At 58.4% G+C, this 15,524-nt stretch overlaps 1 protein-coding gene across 1 annotated transcript; it reads right to left on the bottom strand.

The window, feature by feature from the left end:
- Positions 1 to 287: 287 nt before the first annotated feature.
- Positions 288 to 14,673, bottom strand: LOC139240589 (class II histocompatibility antigen, B-L beta chain-like). The gene is made up of 6 exons (XM_070869136.1): positions 14,551 to 14,673; positions 13,235 to 13,504; positions 10,556 to 10,837; positions 7,216 to 7,327; positions 1,282 to 1,356; positions 288 to 467 (listed from the first exon to the last, which is right to left on the bottom strand). The coding sequence occupies exons 1-5, from the start codon at positions 14,633 to 14,635 to the stop codon at positions 1,317 to 1,319; spliced, it is 789 nt and encodes a 262-aa protein (XP_070725237.1). The 5' UTR covers positions 14,636 to 14,673; the 3' UTR covers positions 288 to 467; positions 1,282 to 1,316.
- Between the last annotated feature and the right edge of the window lie 851 nt (positions 14,674 to 15,524).

Here is a 15,524-nt window from a genome sequence, read left to right on the forward strand (position 1 = left end):
GCCCCTCGAGCCTGTTACATTAGGGACAGGAGGAGGCCGTTCAGCCCCTCGAGCCTGTTACATTAGGAACAGGAGACCGTTCAGCCCCTCGAGCCTGTTACATTAGGGACAGGAGGAGGCCGTTCAGCCCCTCTCGAATACTCCTGTGAAGCCCCTTGCAACATTTCGTTACGTTAAGGACGCTATATTAATACAATTTGAAGTTGCTGTTCAGCACCAGTTATCAATTAGATTTCCCCGCGGCAAGAATCATCGACAAAGAATTGACAAGCTGGGTGCCATTGTGTTTATTGATCGAGAGTATAGATAGAAGATTACCCCAGCCCCTGTGAACAATATCGGTTACCGGCTAAAATCACCCCACAAGCAAACGATGAATCTCCAATTAATGTTTCTGTTTGACACAACGACCCATAATCCTCCTGTCGGTGAAGAATGGATAGTCTCTGATCGAACTTACGCCGAATCTGGAGACAAAGCAGACGGCAAGTATTTACCATATTGCAACGTGAATCCGGTCCAGGTCGTTTAAACATGTTCGGTATTTGTCCTACACTCGGTGTCAGCATCCGGGGTTAGATACAGAGTAAAGCTCCCTCTACACTGTCCCATCAAACACTCCCAGGGCAGGTACAGGGGGGTTAGATACAGAGTAAAGCTCCCTCTACACTGTCCCATCAAACACTCCCAGGGCAGGTACAGGGGGTTAGATACAGAGTAAAGCTCCCTCTACACTGTCCCATCAAACACTCCCAGGGCAGGTACAGCACGGGGTTAGATACAGAGTAAAGCTCCCTCTACACTGTCCCGTCAAACACCCCCAGGGCAGGTACAGGGGGTTAGATACAGAGTAAAGCTCCCTCTACACTGTCCCATCAAACACTCCCAGGGCAGGTACAGGGGGTTAGTTACAGAGTAAAGCTCCCTCTACACTGTCCCATCAAACACTCCCAGGGCAGGTACAGGGGGTTAGATACAGAGTAAAGCTCCCTCTACACTGTCCCGTCAAACACTCCCATTAAACACAGTGCCAATTGGTGTTGAGTTCTGGGCCTGTGTTTTCCTGTGGGCCTGTGTTCATTCGACACTGGATTTCTGTTGCGGATGACGGGGTTAATCCGCGATGTTTCAATGTGTGCTCGGTTGCTGTCAGATGGAACCGTTGGAGAATGTTTGGGACGGGGTTAAAGTTCCCGGACACTGGATCGTGAACCAATGCCGTGTCTGGTCACCGTGACGGTGACCCCGGGTGGAACTTGCAATGGGGTTAATCACACTGACCTTTCTCCGTCACGTCTCCATCCTCTCCCTCGAGCTCACTGCTTGCCGACCCGTCCAGCGCAAAGCTTAGCCGGCCTGGAAGGGAATTAACGGAGGTATCAGTCGCTGCCCGTCGCCTTCGAAACGCCCAAACGTTGAGCGATCGCGGGAGCGCCGGGCGATATATTCTTACCGGCCTCACTCACAAACCCCGATCGACAGGGTGGTTCCAACACAGAAAGGGTCATCACCTGACTTTAACACACGACCGTTCCTTGCACGTACACCAGTCGTTGCATCATCCGCATATCCCAGACACGAGACTCCCAAAGCGAGCGCTCGACTCGGAACTCCTTCACGGCAAGCGAGCCAAAGGTGGGCAGAGGAAACGTTACAAGGGACCACCCTCAAAGCCTCCCCTGATAAAGTGCAACATCCCCCACCGACACCTGGGAGTCCCTGGGCCCAAAGACCAGTCCGCCCTCAGTGGAGGGAGTGCATCCGGGAGGGCGCTGAGCGCCTCGAGTCTCGTCGCCCGAGAGCGTGCAGAAACCAAGCGCAGGCAGCGGAAGGAGCGTGCGGCAAACCAGTCCCACCCTCCCCCTTCCCTCAACCACCGTCTGTCCCACCCTGTGACAGGGACTGTGGCTCCCGTATTGGGCTGTTCAGCCACCGAAGGACTCACGTTTAGCGTGGAAGCGAGTCTCCCTCGGCTCCGAGGGACTGCCCATGATGATGATGGTGAGTTGCACGACGTGGATCGAGGAGTAACGGCGGGGCCTGCGACCGCAGGCTTAACGGGGAAAAAAATAAAAGGCTTCCTGAATAGAATCGACAGTAAGGGCGGGAAAGACCAGAGACCTGCGGAACGTGACCCCGAGCGTCCGGTCGGCCTGTCCCTTTAATTCCCCGCCCCCATTCCCACTCTGACCTCTCCCTCCTCGGTCTCCGACACTGTTCCAACGGAGCTCATCGCAAGCTCGAGGAACAGCACCTCATCTCTCACTGAGGTTCTTTGCAACCTTCGGGACTCAAGAGTTCAACAGTTTCAGGGCGTAACCTCTGCCCAGCTTTGGCTCCCCCAACCCCCTCCCCCAGAGCTTATGTTTATTTCCTCTTTGTCTATCACGGCAGCTGGTAATTACCACGCCATTCACACCCTATGTAGACACATCTTTTGTTTCCTAACCTCGAGTATTACCAAAACTGCACGCAGTACTCCAGGTTTTCATTACATTACGTCGATGATTCCGATTCTGAGAATGAGATCCTAGGCCAGTATATTCAACAAAGGGGAAGAAAAGCAACGTGTGAGGAGGACACAAAATCTGCAAAAGGACACAGACAGGCTCAGTGAGTGGGCAAAAATTTGTCAGATGGAGTATAATGTTGGAAAGTGTGAGGTTATCCACTTCGGCAGAAAAAAAATCAAAGAGCAAGTTATTATTTAAATGGAGAGAGATTGAAAAGTGCCGCAGTACAGCGGGAGCTGGGGGTACTTGTGCATGAAACACAAAAGGATAGTATGCAGGTACAGCAAGTGATCAGGAAGGCCAATGGTATCTTGGCCTTTATTGTAAAGGGGATGGAGTATAAAAGCAGGGAAGTCTTGCTACAGTTATACAGGGTATTGGTGAGGCCACACCTGGAGTACTGCGTGCAGTTTTGGTTTCCGTATTTACGAGAGGATATACTTGCTTTGGAGGCAGTTCAGAGAAGGTTCACTCGGTTGATTCCGGGGATGAGGGGGTTGACTTATGAGGAAAGGTTGAGCAGGTTGGGCCTCTACTCATTGGAGTTCAGAAGAATGAGAGGTGATCTTATCGAAACGTATAAGATTATGAGGGGGCTCGACAAGGTGGATGCAGAGAGGATGTTTCCACTGATGGGGGAGACTAGAACTAGGGGGCATGGTCTTAGAATAAGGGGCCGCCCATTTAAAACTGAGATGAGGAGGAATTTCTTCTCTCAGAGGGTTGCAAATCTGTGGAATTCGCTGCCTCAGAGAGCTGTGGAAGCCGGGACATTGGATAAATTTAAGACAGAGATACAGTTTCTTAACCGATAAGGGGATAAGGGGGCGGGCAGGGAAGTGGAGCTGAGTCCATGATCGGATCAGCCACGGTCGTATTAAATGGCGGAGCAGGCTCGAGGGGCCGAATGGCCGACTCCTGCTCCTATTTCTTCTGTTCTTATGTTCTTATGTAAGGCAAAGGTCTTCCACCAGCCTGCCCCCCCCCCCCACACAGCACTGCCCCCCCTCCCCAACACAGCACTGCCCCCCCCCACACAGCACTGCCCCCCCCACACAGCACTGCCCCCCCACACAGCACTGCCCCCCCCACACAGCACTGCCCCCCTCCCCCACACACAGCACTGCCCCCCCCACCACACAGCACTGCCCCCCCCACACAGCACTGTCCCCCTCCCCCACACACAGCACTGCCCCCCCCCCACACAGCACTGCCCCCCCCCACACAGCACTGCCCCCCCCCACACAGCACTGCCCCCCCCACACAGCACTGCCCCCTCACCACACAGCACTGCCCCCCCCACACAGCACTGCCCCCTCACCACACAGCACTGCCCCCCCACCACACAGCACTGCCCCCCCACACAGCACTGCCCCCCTCCCACACAGCGCTGCCCCCCCCCCCACACAGCACTGCCCCCCCCCCCACACAGCACTGCCCCCCCCCACACAGCACTGCCCCCCTCCCCCACCACACAGCACTGCCCCCCCCCCCACACAGCACTGCCCCCCCCACACAGCACTGCTCCCCTCCCCCACACACAGCACTGCCCCCCCCCACATAGCACTGCCCCCCTCCCCCACGCAGCACTGCCCCCCCCACATAGCACTGCCCCCCTCCCCCACGCAGCACTGCCCCCCCCACATAGCACTGCCCCCCTCCCCCACACAGCACTGCCCCCCCCCCACACACAGCACTGCCCCCCCCCACACAGCACTGCCCCCCCCCACACACAGCACTGCCCCCCCCCCCCACACAGCACTGCCCCCCCCCACACAGCACTGCCCCCCCCCCACACAGCACTGCCCCCCCCCACACACAGCACTGCCCCCCCCCACACAGCACTGCCCCCCTCCCCCACACACAGCACTGCCCCCCCCACACAGCACTGCCCCCCCCCACACAGCACTGCCCCCCCCCACACACAGCACTGCCCCCCCCCCACACACAGCACTGCCCCCCCCACACACAGCACTGCCCCCCCCCCACACAGCACTGCCCCCCCCCACACAGCACTGCCCCCCTCCCCACACACAGCACTGCCCCTCCCCACACAGCATTGCTCCCCGCCCCCACACAGCACTGCCCCCCCCCCACACACAGCACTGCCCCCTCCCCCACACACAGCACTGCCCCCCCCCCACACAGCACTGCCCCCCTCCCCCCCACACAGCACTGCCCCCCCCCACACACAGCACTGCCCCCCTCCCCCACACAGCACTGCCCCCCCCACACAGCACTGCTCCCCCCCTACACAGCACTGCCCCCCCCACACAGCACTGCCCCCCCCCCCACACAGCACTGCCCCCCCCACACAGCACTGCCCCCCCCCACACAGCACTGCCCCCCCCACACAGCACTGCCCCCCCCCCACACAGCACTGCCCCCCCCACACAGCACTGCCCCCCTCCCCCACACACAGCACTGCCCCTCCCCACACAGCACTGCCCCCCCCCACACACAGCACTGCCCCCCCCACACACAGCACTGCCCCTCCCCCCACACAGCACTGCCCCCCCCACACAGCACTGCCCCCCCCACACAGCACTGCCCCCCTCCCCCACACACAGCACTGCCCCCCCCCACACAGCACTGCCCCCCCCCCACACAGCACTGCCCCCCCCCCACACAGCACTGCCCCCCTCCCCCACACACAGCACTGCCCCCCCCACACAGCACTGCCCCCCCCCACACAGCACTGCCCCCTCCCCCACACAGCACTGCTCCCCTCCCCCACAAAGGACTGCCCCCCCCCACACAGCACTGCCCCCCCCCCACACAGCACTGCCCCCCCCACACAGCACTGCCCCCCCCCCACACAGCACTGTCCCCCTCCCCCCCACACAGCACTGCCCCCCCCCCACACAGCACTGCCCCCCCCCCACACAGCACTGCCCCCCCCCCACACACAGCACTGCCCCCCCCACACAGCACTGCCCCCCCCCACACAGCACTGCCCCCCTCCCCCACCACACAGCACTGCCCCCCCCCACACAGCACTGCTCCCCTCCCCCCCACACAGCACTGCTCCCCTCCCCCCCACACAGCACTGCTCCCCTCCCCCACACACAGCACTGCCCCCCTCCCCCCCCACACAGCACTGCCCCCCCCCATACAGCACTGCCCCCCCTACACAGCACTGCTCCCCCCACACAGCACTGCCCCCCTCCCCCACCACACAGCACTGCCCCCCCCACACACAGCACTGCCCCCCCCACACAGCACTGCCCCCCCCCATACAGCACTGCCCCCCCTACACAGCACTGCCCCCCCCACACAGCACTGCCCCCCCCCACACAGCACTGCCCCCCCCCACAGCACTGCCCCCCCCCACACAGCACTGCCCCCCCCCACACAGCACTGCCCACCCCCCCCACAGCACTGCCCCCCCCCACACAGCACTGCCCCCCCCACACAGCACTGCCCCCCCCCACACAGCACTGCCCCCCCCCCACACAGCACTGCCCCCCCCCACACAGCACTGCCCCCCCCACACACAGCACTGCCCCCCCCACACAGCACTGCCCCCCCCCCACACAGCACTGCCCCCCCCCACACAGCACTGCCCCCCCCACACAGCACTGCCCCCCCCCCACACAGCACTGCCCCCCCCACACAGCACTGCCCCCCCCCACAGCACTGCCCCCCCCCCCACACAGCACTGCCCCCCCCACACAGCACTGCCCACCCCCCCACAGCACTGCCCCCCCCCACACAGCACTGCCCCCCCCCACACAGCACTGCCCCCCCCACACACAGCACTGCCCCCCCCACACAGCACTGCTCCCCTCCCCCACACAGCACTGCCCCCCTCCCCCCACACAGCACTGCCCCCCTCCCCCCACACAGCACTGCCCCCCCCCCACACAGCACTGCCCCCCCCACACAGCACTGCCCCCCCCACACAGCACTGCACCCCGCACACAGCACTGCCCCCCTCCCCCCACACAGCACTGCCCCCCCCCCACACAGCACTGCCCCCCCCCACACAGCACTGCCCCCCCCACACAGCACTGCCCCCCCCCACACAGCACTGCACCCCGCACACAGCACTGCCCCCCTCCCCCCACACAGCACTGCCCCCCCCACACAGCACTGCCCCCCCCACACAGCACTGCCCCCCCCACACAGCACTGCCCCCCCCCACACAGCACTGCCCCCCCCCACACAGCACTGCCCCCCCCACACAGCACTGCCCCCCCCCCACACAGCACTGCCCCCCCCCACACACAGCACTGCCCCCCCCACACAGCACTGCACCCCTCCCCCACACAGCACTGCCCCCTCCCCCACACAGCACTGCACCCCTCCCCCACACAGCACTGCCCCCTCCCCCACACAGCACTGCCCCCCCTCCCCCACACAGCACTGCCCCCCCACACAGCACTGCCCCCCTCCCCCACCACACAGCACTGCCCCCCCCTCCCCCCACACAGCACTGCCCCCCTCCCCCCCACACAGCACTGCCTCTCCCCCACACAGCACTGCACCCCGCACACAGCACTGCCCCCCCCCCACACAGCACTGCCCCCCCCCCCACACAGCACTGCCCCCCCCACCCCCACACAGCACTGCCCCCCACAGTCATCAAGATCCACGGCACGGCTCTGAACACCAAGGACCACTTCCCAATACTTCGGGAGCCTCTTATCAACAAGGGCAGACATCGACCAGGGGAACAGAATATTGGGGAGGTACTCACCGACTGGACATTTTAACGATCAGGAACAGGGCGATCGCCAATCCCAGAGCTCCCAGGATAACTCCCACAGCGCAGACAATGATCCCGGAATTGGGAATCACGGGAGGCCCACCTGTGTGAGAATCAGGACGGAAAATTAATTCCTTGTCCGCTATTCAAAGACCTTTACGGTTCGACAAATGCGCGTAGTACTGAGGCAACGTTATTTAAAGCCATAGGTGGAAGGGTTAGCGAAGGGAACAAAGATTTGCATTTATATAGCGACTTTCACGACCATCGGACGTCCTAAAGCGCCTCACAGCCAATGAAGCACTATTTGTTTAAGTGTAGTCACTGTTGTATTGTGGGAAACGCCCATTGGCGCACAGCAAGCTCCCTCACACAGCGATGTGATAATGACCCGGATCGTCTGTTTTAGTGATGTTGGTCGAGGGATAAATATTGGCCCCAGGACACCGGGGAGAACTCCCCCCTGCTCTTCTTCCAATAGTGGCCCCGGGATCTTTTACATCCGCCCGAGAGGGCAGACGGGGGCCTCGGTTTAATGTCTCATCCGAAATACAGCCCCTCCGACAGTGCGGCACTCCCTCAGTACCGCCCCTCCGACAGTGCGGCATTCCCTCAGTACTGCCCCTCCGACAGCGCAGTGCGGGGCTCCCTCAGTACCGCCCCTCCGACAGTGCGGCACTCCCTCAGTACCGCCCCTCCGACAGTGCGGGGCTCCCTCAGTACCGCCCCTCCGACAGTGCGGCATTCCCTCAGTACCGCCCCTCCGACAGTGCGGCATTCCCTCAGTACTGCCCCTCCGACAGCGCAGTGCGGCGCTCCCTCAGTACCGCCCCTCCGACAGTGCGGCACTCCCTCAGTACCGCCCCCTCCGACAGCGCAGTGCGGCACTCCCTCAGTACCGCCCCTCCGACAGCGCAGTGCGGCGCTCCCTCAGTACCGCCCCCTCCGACAGCGCAGTGCGGCGCTCCCTCAACACCACACAGAGTGTCAGCCTAGGTTTATTCTCCCAATTCTCTCCCACCCTTTCAGGCAGTGAGCTTGTGACGCTCTCTCACACACACACACACACAGGAGTGTGAGACGTTCTGATCCTGTGTATTTTCCAAGTGCAGTCGACAGGAACTTAACACGTCGTTACTGGAGTAGACTTAGGGCCACTGGACTAATTCCAAGTCTAAAGCACTTCGTTATCAGGAGAGGCTGAACAAGTTGGGACCCTGGGCCTTCGAGCAGCCTAGACTGAGGGCAACCTGATTGGGGTTTATAAGATAATGAAGGGGATCAGATGGTGTTCCGGCTGAACGGTTATTTCAATTAAACAGGTTGGACAGGAACAGGGGGCACACATGTAAGTTGTATGGGATTAGTTCCAGGTTCGGTGTGAGGAGGTGGCCTATTCCCAGAGAATCGTCGCCCACCCGGGAACAAGCTGCCGTCTCACGCGGTGGATGCAGACTTGCTCAATTCCTTCGAGCGAGACCTGGATCTATTTCTGACTGGGGCAGAGATCGCCTCTTGCAGAGGGGCGGGTACGGCACGGAATTCAGGGCCAGAGGGAACTCCGGGACTAGTTCCCATCGCCGAGATGGGTCGCAGAGGAATTTCACAGATTTTTTTTCCCCCCCCAAGTTGGCCCTGGAGGTTTTTTTTTGTTTCTCTGGTTTTGTGCCCCTGCCCCAGGAGATCGCAGGGTTTGGGGGTGGGATGGGGAGTGTGTGTGTGTGTGTGTGTTGTGATAGGCGGGAGTATCGCGACTGTGTGGGACAGGGGCTGGGTGGGCCGGGTGCCCTTTACTCTACTCGGGACTCCTTCACGGCAAGCGAGCCAAAGGTGGGGCAGAGGAAACGTTACAAGGGACCACCCTCAAAGCCTCCCTGATAAAGTGCAACATCCCCACCGACACCTGGGAGTCCCTGGGCCCAAAGACCAGTCCCGCCCTAAGTGGGGGAAGTGCATCCGGGAGGGGCGCTGAGCACCTCGAGTCTCGTCGCCGAGAGCGTACAGAAACCAAGCGCAGGCAGCGGAAGGAGCGTGCGGCAAACCAGTCCCACCCTCCCCTTCCCTCAACCACTGTCTGTCCCACCTGTGACAGGGACTGTGGCTCCCGTATTGGACTGTTCAGCCACCTGAGGACTCATGCTAAGAGTGACTCATTGTTCGAGTGGAAGCAAGTCTTCCTCGATTCCAAGGGACTGCCGATGATGATAATGACCATGGAATACAAGAGCAGGGAGGTTATCCTTATAAAACACTAGTTAGGCCACAGCTGGAGTACTGCGTGCAGTTCTGGTCACCACATTACAGGAAGGGTGTGATCACACTGGAGAGGGTACAGAGGAGATTTACCAGGATGTTGCACTGGAGAGGGTACAGAGGAGATTTACCAGGATGTTGCACTAGAGAGGGTACAGAGGAGATTTACCAGGATGTTGCACTGGAGAGGGTACAGAGGAGATTTACCAGGATGTTGCACTGGAGAGGGTACAGAGGAGATTAACCAGGATGTTGCACTAGAGAGGGTACAGAGGAGATTTACCAGGATGTTGCACTAGAGAGGGTACAGAGGAGATTTACCAGGATGTTGCACTAGAGAGGGTACAGAGGAGATTTACCAGGATGTTGCACTAGAGAGGGTACAGAGGGTATTTTACCAGGATGATGCACTGGAGAGGGTACAGAGGAGATTTACCAGGATGTTGCACTGGAGAGGGTACAGAGGAGATTTACCAGGATGTTGCACTAGAGAGGGTACAGAGGAGATTTACCAGGATGTTGCACTAGAGAGGGTACAGAGGAGATTTACCAGGATGTTGCACTGGAGAGGGTACAGAGGAGATTTACCAGGATGTTGTCGGGACTGGAGAATTTCAGCGATGAGGAAAGATTGGAGAGGCTGGCGTTGTTTTCTTTGGAACAGAGGAGGCTGAGGGGAGATTTAATTGAGGTGTGAGGGGCCTGGATAGAGTGGATAGGACAGACCTGTTCCCCTTGGCAGAGGGATCAACAACCAGGGGGCAGAGATTGAAAGTAATTGGGGGGGAGGTCTAGAGGGGATTTGAGGGGAAAAGTCTTCACCCAGAGGGTGCTGGGGGTCTGGGGGGGGAACTCGCTGCCTGAAAGGGGGGTAGAGGCAGAAACCCTCACCACATTTGGACGTGCGCTCGAAGTGCCGTAACCCACAGGGCTACGGACCCAGAGCGGGAAAGTGGGATTAGGCCGGGATGGCTCTTGGTCGGCCGGCGCGAGGCGGACACGATGGGCCGCAATGGCCTCCTTCCCGCGCCGCGAAGCTCTCCGATTCTCCGATTCTCCCTGTCCCTACTTGACCTACCCAGCACAACTGTCAGCGGCTTGTCGAGGCTGGGGTGATCAATCTGGCAGCTGTAAGTATCCCCGTCCTGTGGCTCGATCTGGATGTAGGCAAAGATGTTGAAGGTCCAATCGTCCTCCACCAGGACCGGGAGTGAATGGACCTGCCCGGCAAATTCCCTCCCATTGACCAGGAACGTCATTTCAATCTCGTAGGGGAAGAATTTCTCGGCGTAACAATACAGAATGTTTGGCCGGCCCGGTGCGTAGTCTTTCTCCGTGTAGATTTCGGCTTTTGGCTTCTCTGCAACGGAAATGATAGCGTTACCGGTCTCCAAACGTTCCCTTGTTGTAGGAGGCGGGGCCCCAGGAACCAGAACAGGAACTGGGGGAGCGCGGGGAGAGAAGGGCATTTATAAGGAAGAAAGACTTGCATTTCGACAAGGCCTTTCACCACCTCAGATCATCCCATAAGAACATCAGAAACAGGAGCAGGAGTCGGCCATTCTTCCCTTCGAGCCTGCTCCGCCATTCAATAAGATCGCGGCTTGATCCGATCATGGGCTCAGCTCCACTTCCCCGCCCGCCCCTTCACTCCCTTATCGCTCAAGTATCTGTCTATCTCCCCCTTAAATATATTCAATGACCCAGCCCCCCACAGCTCTCTGGGGCAGAGAATTCCACAGATTCACCAGAAGAAATTCCTCCTCATTTCCGTCCTAAATGGCCGACCCCTTATTCTGAGGCTACGCCCCCTAGTTTCCCATCGTGGAGGAATCTAGGACGAGGGGGAGTAGTTTAAGACGGAGATGAGGAGGAAGTTCTTCTGGTGAATCTGTGGAATTCTCTGCCCCAGAGAGCTGTGGGGGGCTGGGTCATTGAATATATTTAAGGGGGTGATGGACAGATTTTTGAGCGATAAGGGAGTGAAGGGGGCGGGCGGGGAAGTGGAGCTGAGCCCAAGATCGGATTGAATGGCGGAGCGGGCTCGAGGGGCCGAATGGCCGACTCCTGCTCCTATTGGACAGGTTAGATGCAGGAAGAATGTTCCCGATGTTGGGGAAGTCCAGAACCAGGGGTCACAGTCTAAGGATAAGGGGTAGGCCATTTAGGACCGAGATGAGGAGAAACTTCTTCACTCAGAGAGTTGTGAACCTGTGGAATTCTCTACCACAGAAAGTTGTTGAGGCCAGTTCGTTAGATATATTCAAAAGGGAGTTAGATGTGGCCCTTACGGCTAAAGGGATCAAGGGGTATGGAGAGGAAGCAGGAATGGGGTACTGAGGGAATGATCAGCCATGATCTTATTGAATGGTGGTGCAGGCTCGAGGGGCCGAATGGCCTGCTCCTGCACCTATTTTCTATGTTTCTGAGTTTCTGTTTCTTATATTCTTATGTAGATTCCCCCACGAGAGAAAACACCCTCCCTGCATCTACCCTGTCGAGCCCTGTAAGAATTGTGTGTGTTTCAATGAGATCCCCTCTCATTCTTCTAAACTCCAGTGAATACAGGCCCAGTCTGCTCAATCTCTCCTCATACGACAGTCCTACCCTCCCAGGAATCAGTCTGGTGAACCTTCGCTGCACTCCCTCTATGGCCAGTATATCCTTCCTTAGGTAAGGAGGCCCAAACTGCTCACAATACTCCAGGTGCGGTCTCAGCAGGGCCCTGTGTAACTGGAGTAAGACATCTTCACTCTTAGAAACATAGAAAATAGGAGCAGGAGTAGGCCATTCGGCCCCTCGAGCCTGCACCATTCAATATGATCATGGCTGATCCTCTATCCCAACACCATATTCCCGCTTTTTCCCCATACCCCTTGATTACTTTTGTGTCTAGAAATCTTATCTATCTCCCTCTTAAATATATTCAGTAACTTGGCCTCCACAGCCTTCTGTGGGAGAGAATTCCACAGGTTCACCACCCTCGGAGTGAAAACATTTCTCCTCATCTCGCTCCTAAATTTCCTACCCCGTATCCTGAGACTGTGACCCCCTTGTTCTAGACTTCCCAGCCCCGGGGGAAACATCCTCCCCGCATCCAGTCTGTCCAACCCCATCAGAATTTTATACCTTCCGATGAGATCCCCTCTCATTCTTCTAAACTCCAGTGAATACAGGCCCAGTCGACCCAATCTCTCCTCATACGACAGTCCTGCCCATCCCAGGAATCAGTCTGGTGAACCTTCGCTGCACTCCCTCTCTGGCCGGTATATCCTTCCTTAGGTAAGGAGACCAAAACTGCTCACAATACTCCAGGTGCGGTCTCACCAAGGGCCCTGTATAACTGGAGTAAGACACCCTTGCTCCTGCACGCAAACCCTCTCGCAATGGAGGCCAACATACCATCGGCCTCCCTCACTGCTCGCTGCACCTGCGTGTCTGCTTTCAGTGACTGGTATACAAGGACACCCAGGCCCCTCTGTACATCGACACTTCCCGAGATATCGCCATTTAAATAACACTTGTGGTCCTTATGTTTTTCCGACCACAGTGGGTAACTTCACATTTGTCCGCCTTAAACTGCATCTGCCACGTGCTTGCCCACTCGCTCAACTGGCCTAAATCGCCTTTGCAACCACCTCCTCACAACTCGCAACCCCACCTCGCTTTGTGTGCTCAGCAAACTTGGAAATGTGACATTTGGTTGCCCCGCGCAAATCATCGACATGTGCATAATGGCGGGAATGCAGCGACGTACTTGTCAGAATGGTCGAGGCCGTGCGATTGAGGATGTCGCGGGTGAAACTGCGCAGCTGGGTCTGGAACCGACGGGTCGACTCCTGGAAAAAGGTCACGCCTTCCTGCCCCAGCTCCTTCCTCCCGTCTGTCACAATCCCGTTGATGACAAAGCTCCGCGCGCCGTAATCGTAGGCCAGGATGGGGGCGGAGTTGATGCTGAAGACGTCCGCGGTGTGCTCCGAATCCGGGGTGTGGCTGTAATGGAGTCTGACAGCGATGATCTCATACTCTGGGAGGGCAGGGGTGGAAATAGTAGAGAGAGCGCACAGAGATTAGACACTGGAGGCTACATCACATGGCGGAGGTGCGGCGAATGAGGGGACGGGGCCCAGAGGAGCCAAGGGCCCAGGGGTAGCACGGGCCCAGCCCACACTGTGTGCGATATGTGGACGCACTAGGCCCGTGCAGCAGAGCTGGTCTCCAGTCGTCCTGGTTAACCCTTGCCCCTTGGACCCATTCCCATACCCCGGGAGCCTCTCAACAAGGGCAGACTATGACAACGAGGTCCAACACCGCCTCCAGTGCACCAGTGCAGCCTTCGGCCGCCTGAGGAAGAGAGTGTTCGAAGACCAGGCCCTCAAATCCAGCACCAAGCTCATGGTCTACAGGGCTGTAGTGATACCCGCCCTCCTGTATGGCTCAGAGACACGGACCGTGTACAGTAGACACCTCAAGTCGCGGGAGAAATACCACCAACGCTGTCTCCGCAACATCCTGCAAATCCCCTGGGAGGACAGACGCACCAACGTTAGCGTCCTCGACCAGGCCCAACATCCCCAGCATCGAAGCACTGACCACACTCGACCAGCTCCGCTGGGCAGGGCCCACATTGTCCTCATGCCCCCCCGACACGAGACTCCCCAAAGCAAGCGCTCTACTCGGAACTCCTTCACGGGCAAACGGGCCAAAGGTGGGCAGAGGAAACGTTACAAGGGACCACCCTCAAAGCCTCCCTGATAAAGTGCAACATCCCCACCGACACCTGGGAGTCCCCGGGCCCAAAGACCAGTCCGCCCTAAGTGGAGGGAGTGCACCCGGGAGGGCGCTGAGCACCTCGAGTCCCGTCGCCGAGAGCGTGCAGAAAGCAAGCGCAGGCAGCGGAAGGAGCGTGCGGCAAACCAGTCCCACCCTCCCCGTCCCTCAACCACTGTCTGTCCCACCTGTGACAGGGACTGTGGCTCCCGTATTGGGCTGTTCAGCCACCGAAGGACTCACTTTAGGAGTGGATCCAAGTCTTCCTCGACTCGGAGGGACTGTAAGATTGAGGTGACTCACCGATACCTCTTGCCTTTGCTGCCATGGTTAGAGACAGCGCAGTGAGTAGGAAGACACGCGCTCCCACGTTGGTCAACGAGGTCATGCTCCTGCAGGAAGGTTCAGAGTGTGCACGTAGAACCCATCCGATCACCGCTCTGCCCCAGCACCTTGGCCGATGAGTTTTCAAGCCTCACGGAGCTCCCTTCCCAGTGAAGGAATTCAGTCGCGCCCTCCGCGCGTCTCATTGGCTGCAGGTTTTTTGCACAGAGATCCTAACTCATCCGACACTTGGCTCCGGATCAAGATGCCGAAACCGGTCTTACAGGAAACAAGTCCCGGGGAATTTCCTGGAGAGGTGGGTTGAAGGTGATTTTCCCCCGGCCTGTCGGCCGCCAATTTCAACATTTAACACTTTAGTACAAGAGGGTTTGAGTATAACAGTAAGGAAGTCTTGCTACAATTGTACCACTGTCCATCTGTGTGGTCAGACCACACTTGGAGCACTGTGCACAGTTCTGGTCTCCATATACCTGGGTTAGACCACACTTGGAGCACTGTGCACAGTTCTGGTCTCCATATACCTGGGTTAGCCCACACTTGGAGCACTGTGCACAATTCTGGTCTCTATATACCTGGGTTAGACCACACTTGGAGCACTGTGCACAGTTCTGGTCTCCGTATACCTGGGTTAGCCCACACTTGGAGCACTGTGCACAATTCTGGTCTCTATATACCTGGGTTAGACCACACTTGGAGCACCGTGCACAGTTCTGATCTCCTTACCTAAGGAAAGATATACTCGCCATTGAGGGAGAGCAACGAAGGTTCACCAGACTGATTCCTGGGATGGGGGGATTGGGATTGTCCAATGTGGAGAGATTGAGGAGATAGGGCCTTTAGAATGAGAGGTGGCCTTATCGAAACGTATAAGATTATGAGGGGGCTTGACAAGGTGGATGCAGAGAGGATGTTTCCACTGATGGGGGAGACTA

Source organism: Pristiophorus japonicus, chromosome 32 (genome assembly GCF_044704955.1).
Source record: "Pristiophorus japonicus isolate sPriJap1 chromosome 32, sPriJap1.hap1, whole genome shotgun sequence".
NCBI classification, from domain to species: Eukaryota; Metazoa; Chordata; class Chondrichthyes; family Pristiophoridae; genus Pristiophorus; species Pristiophorus japonicus.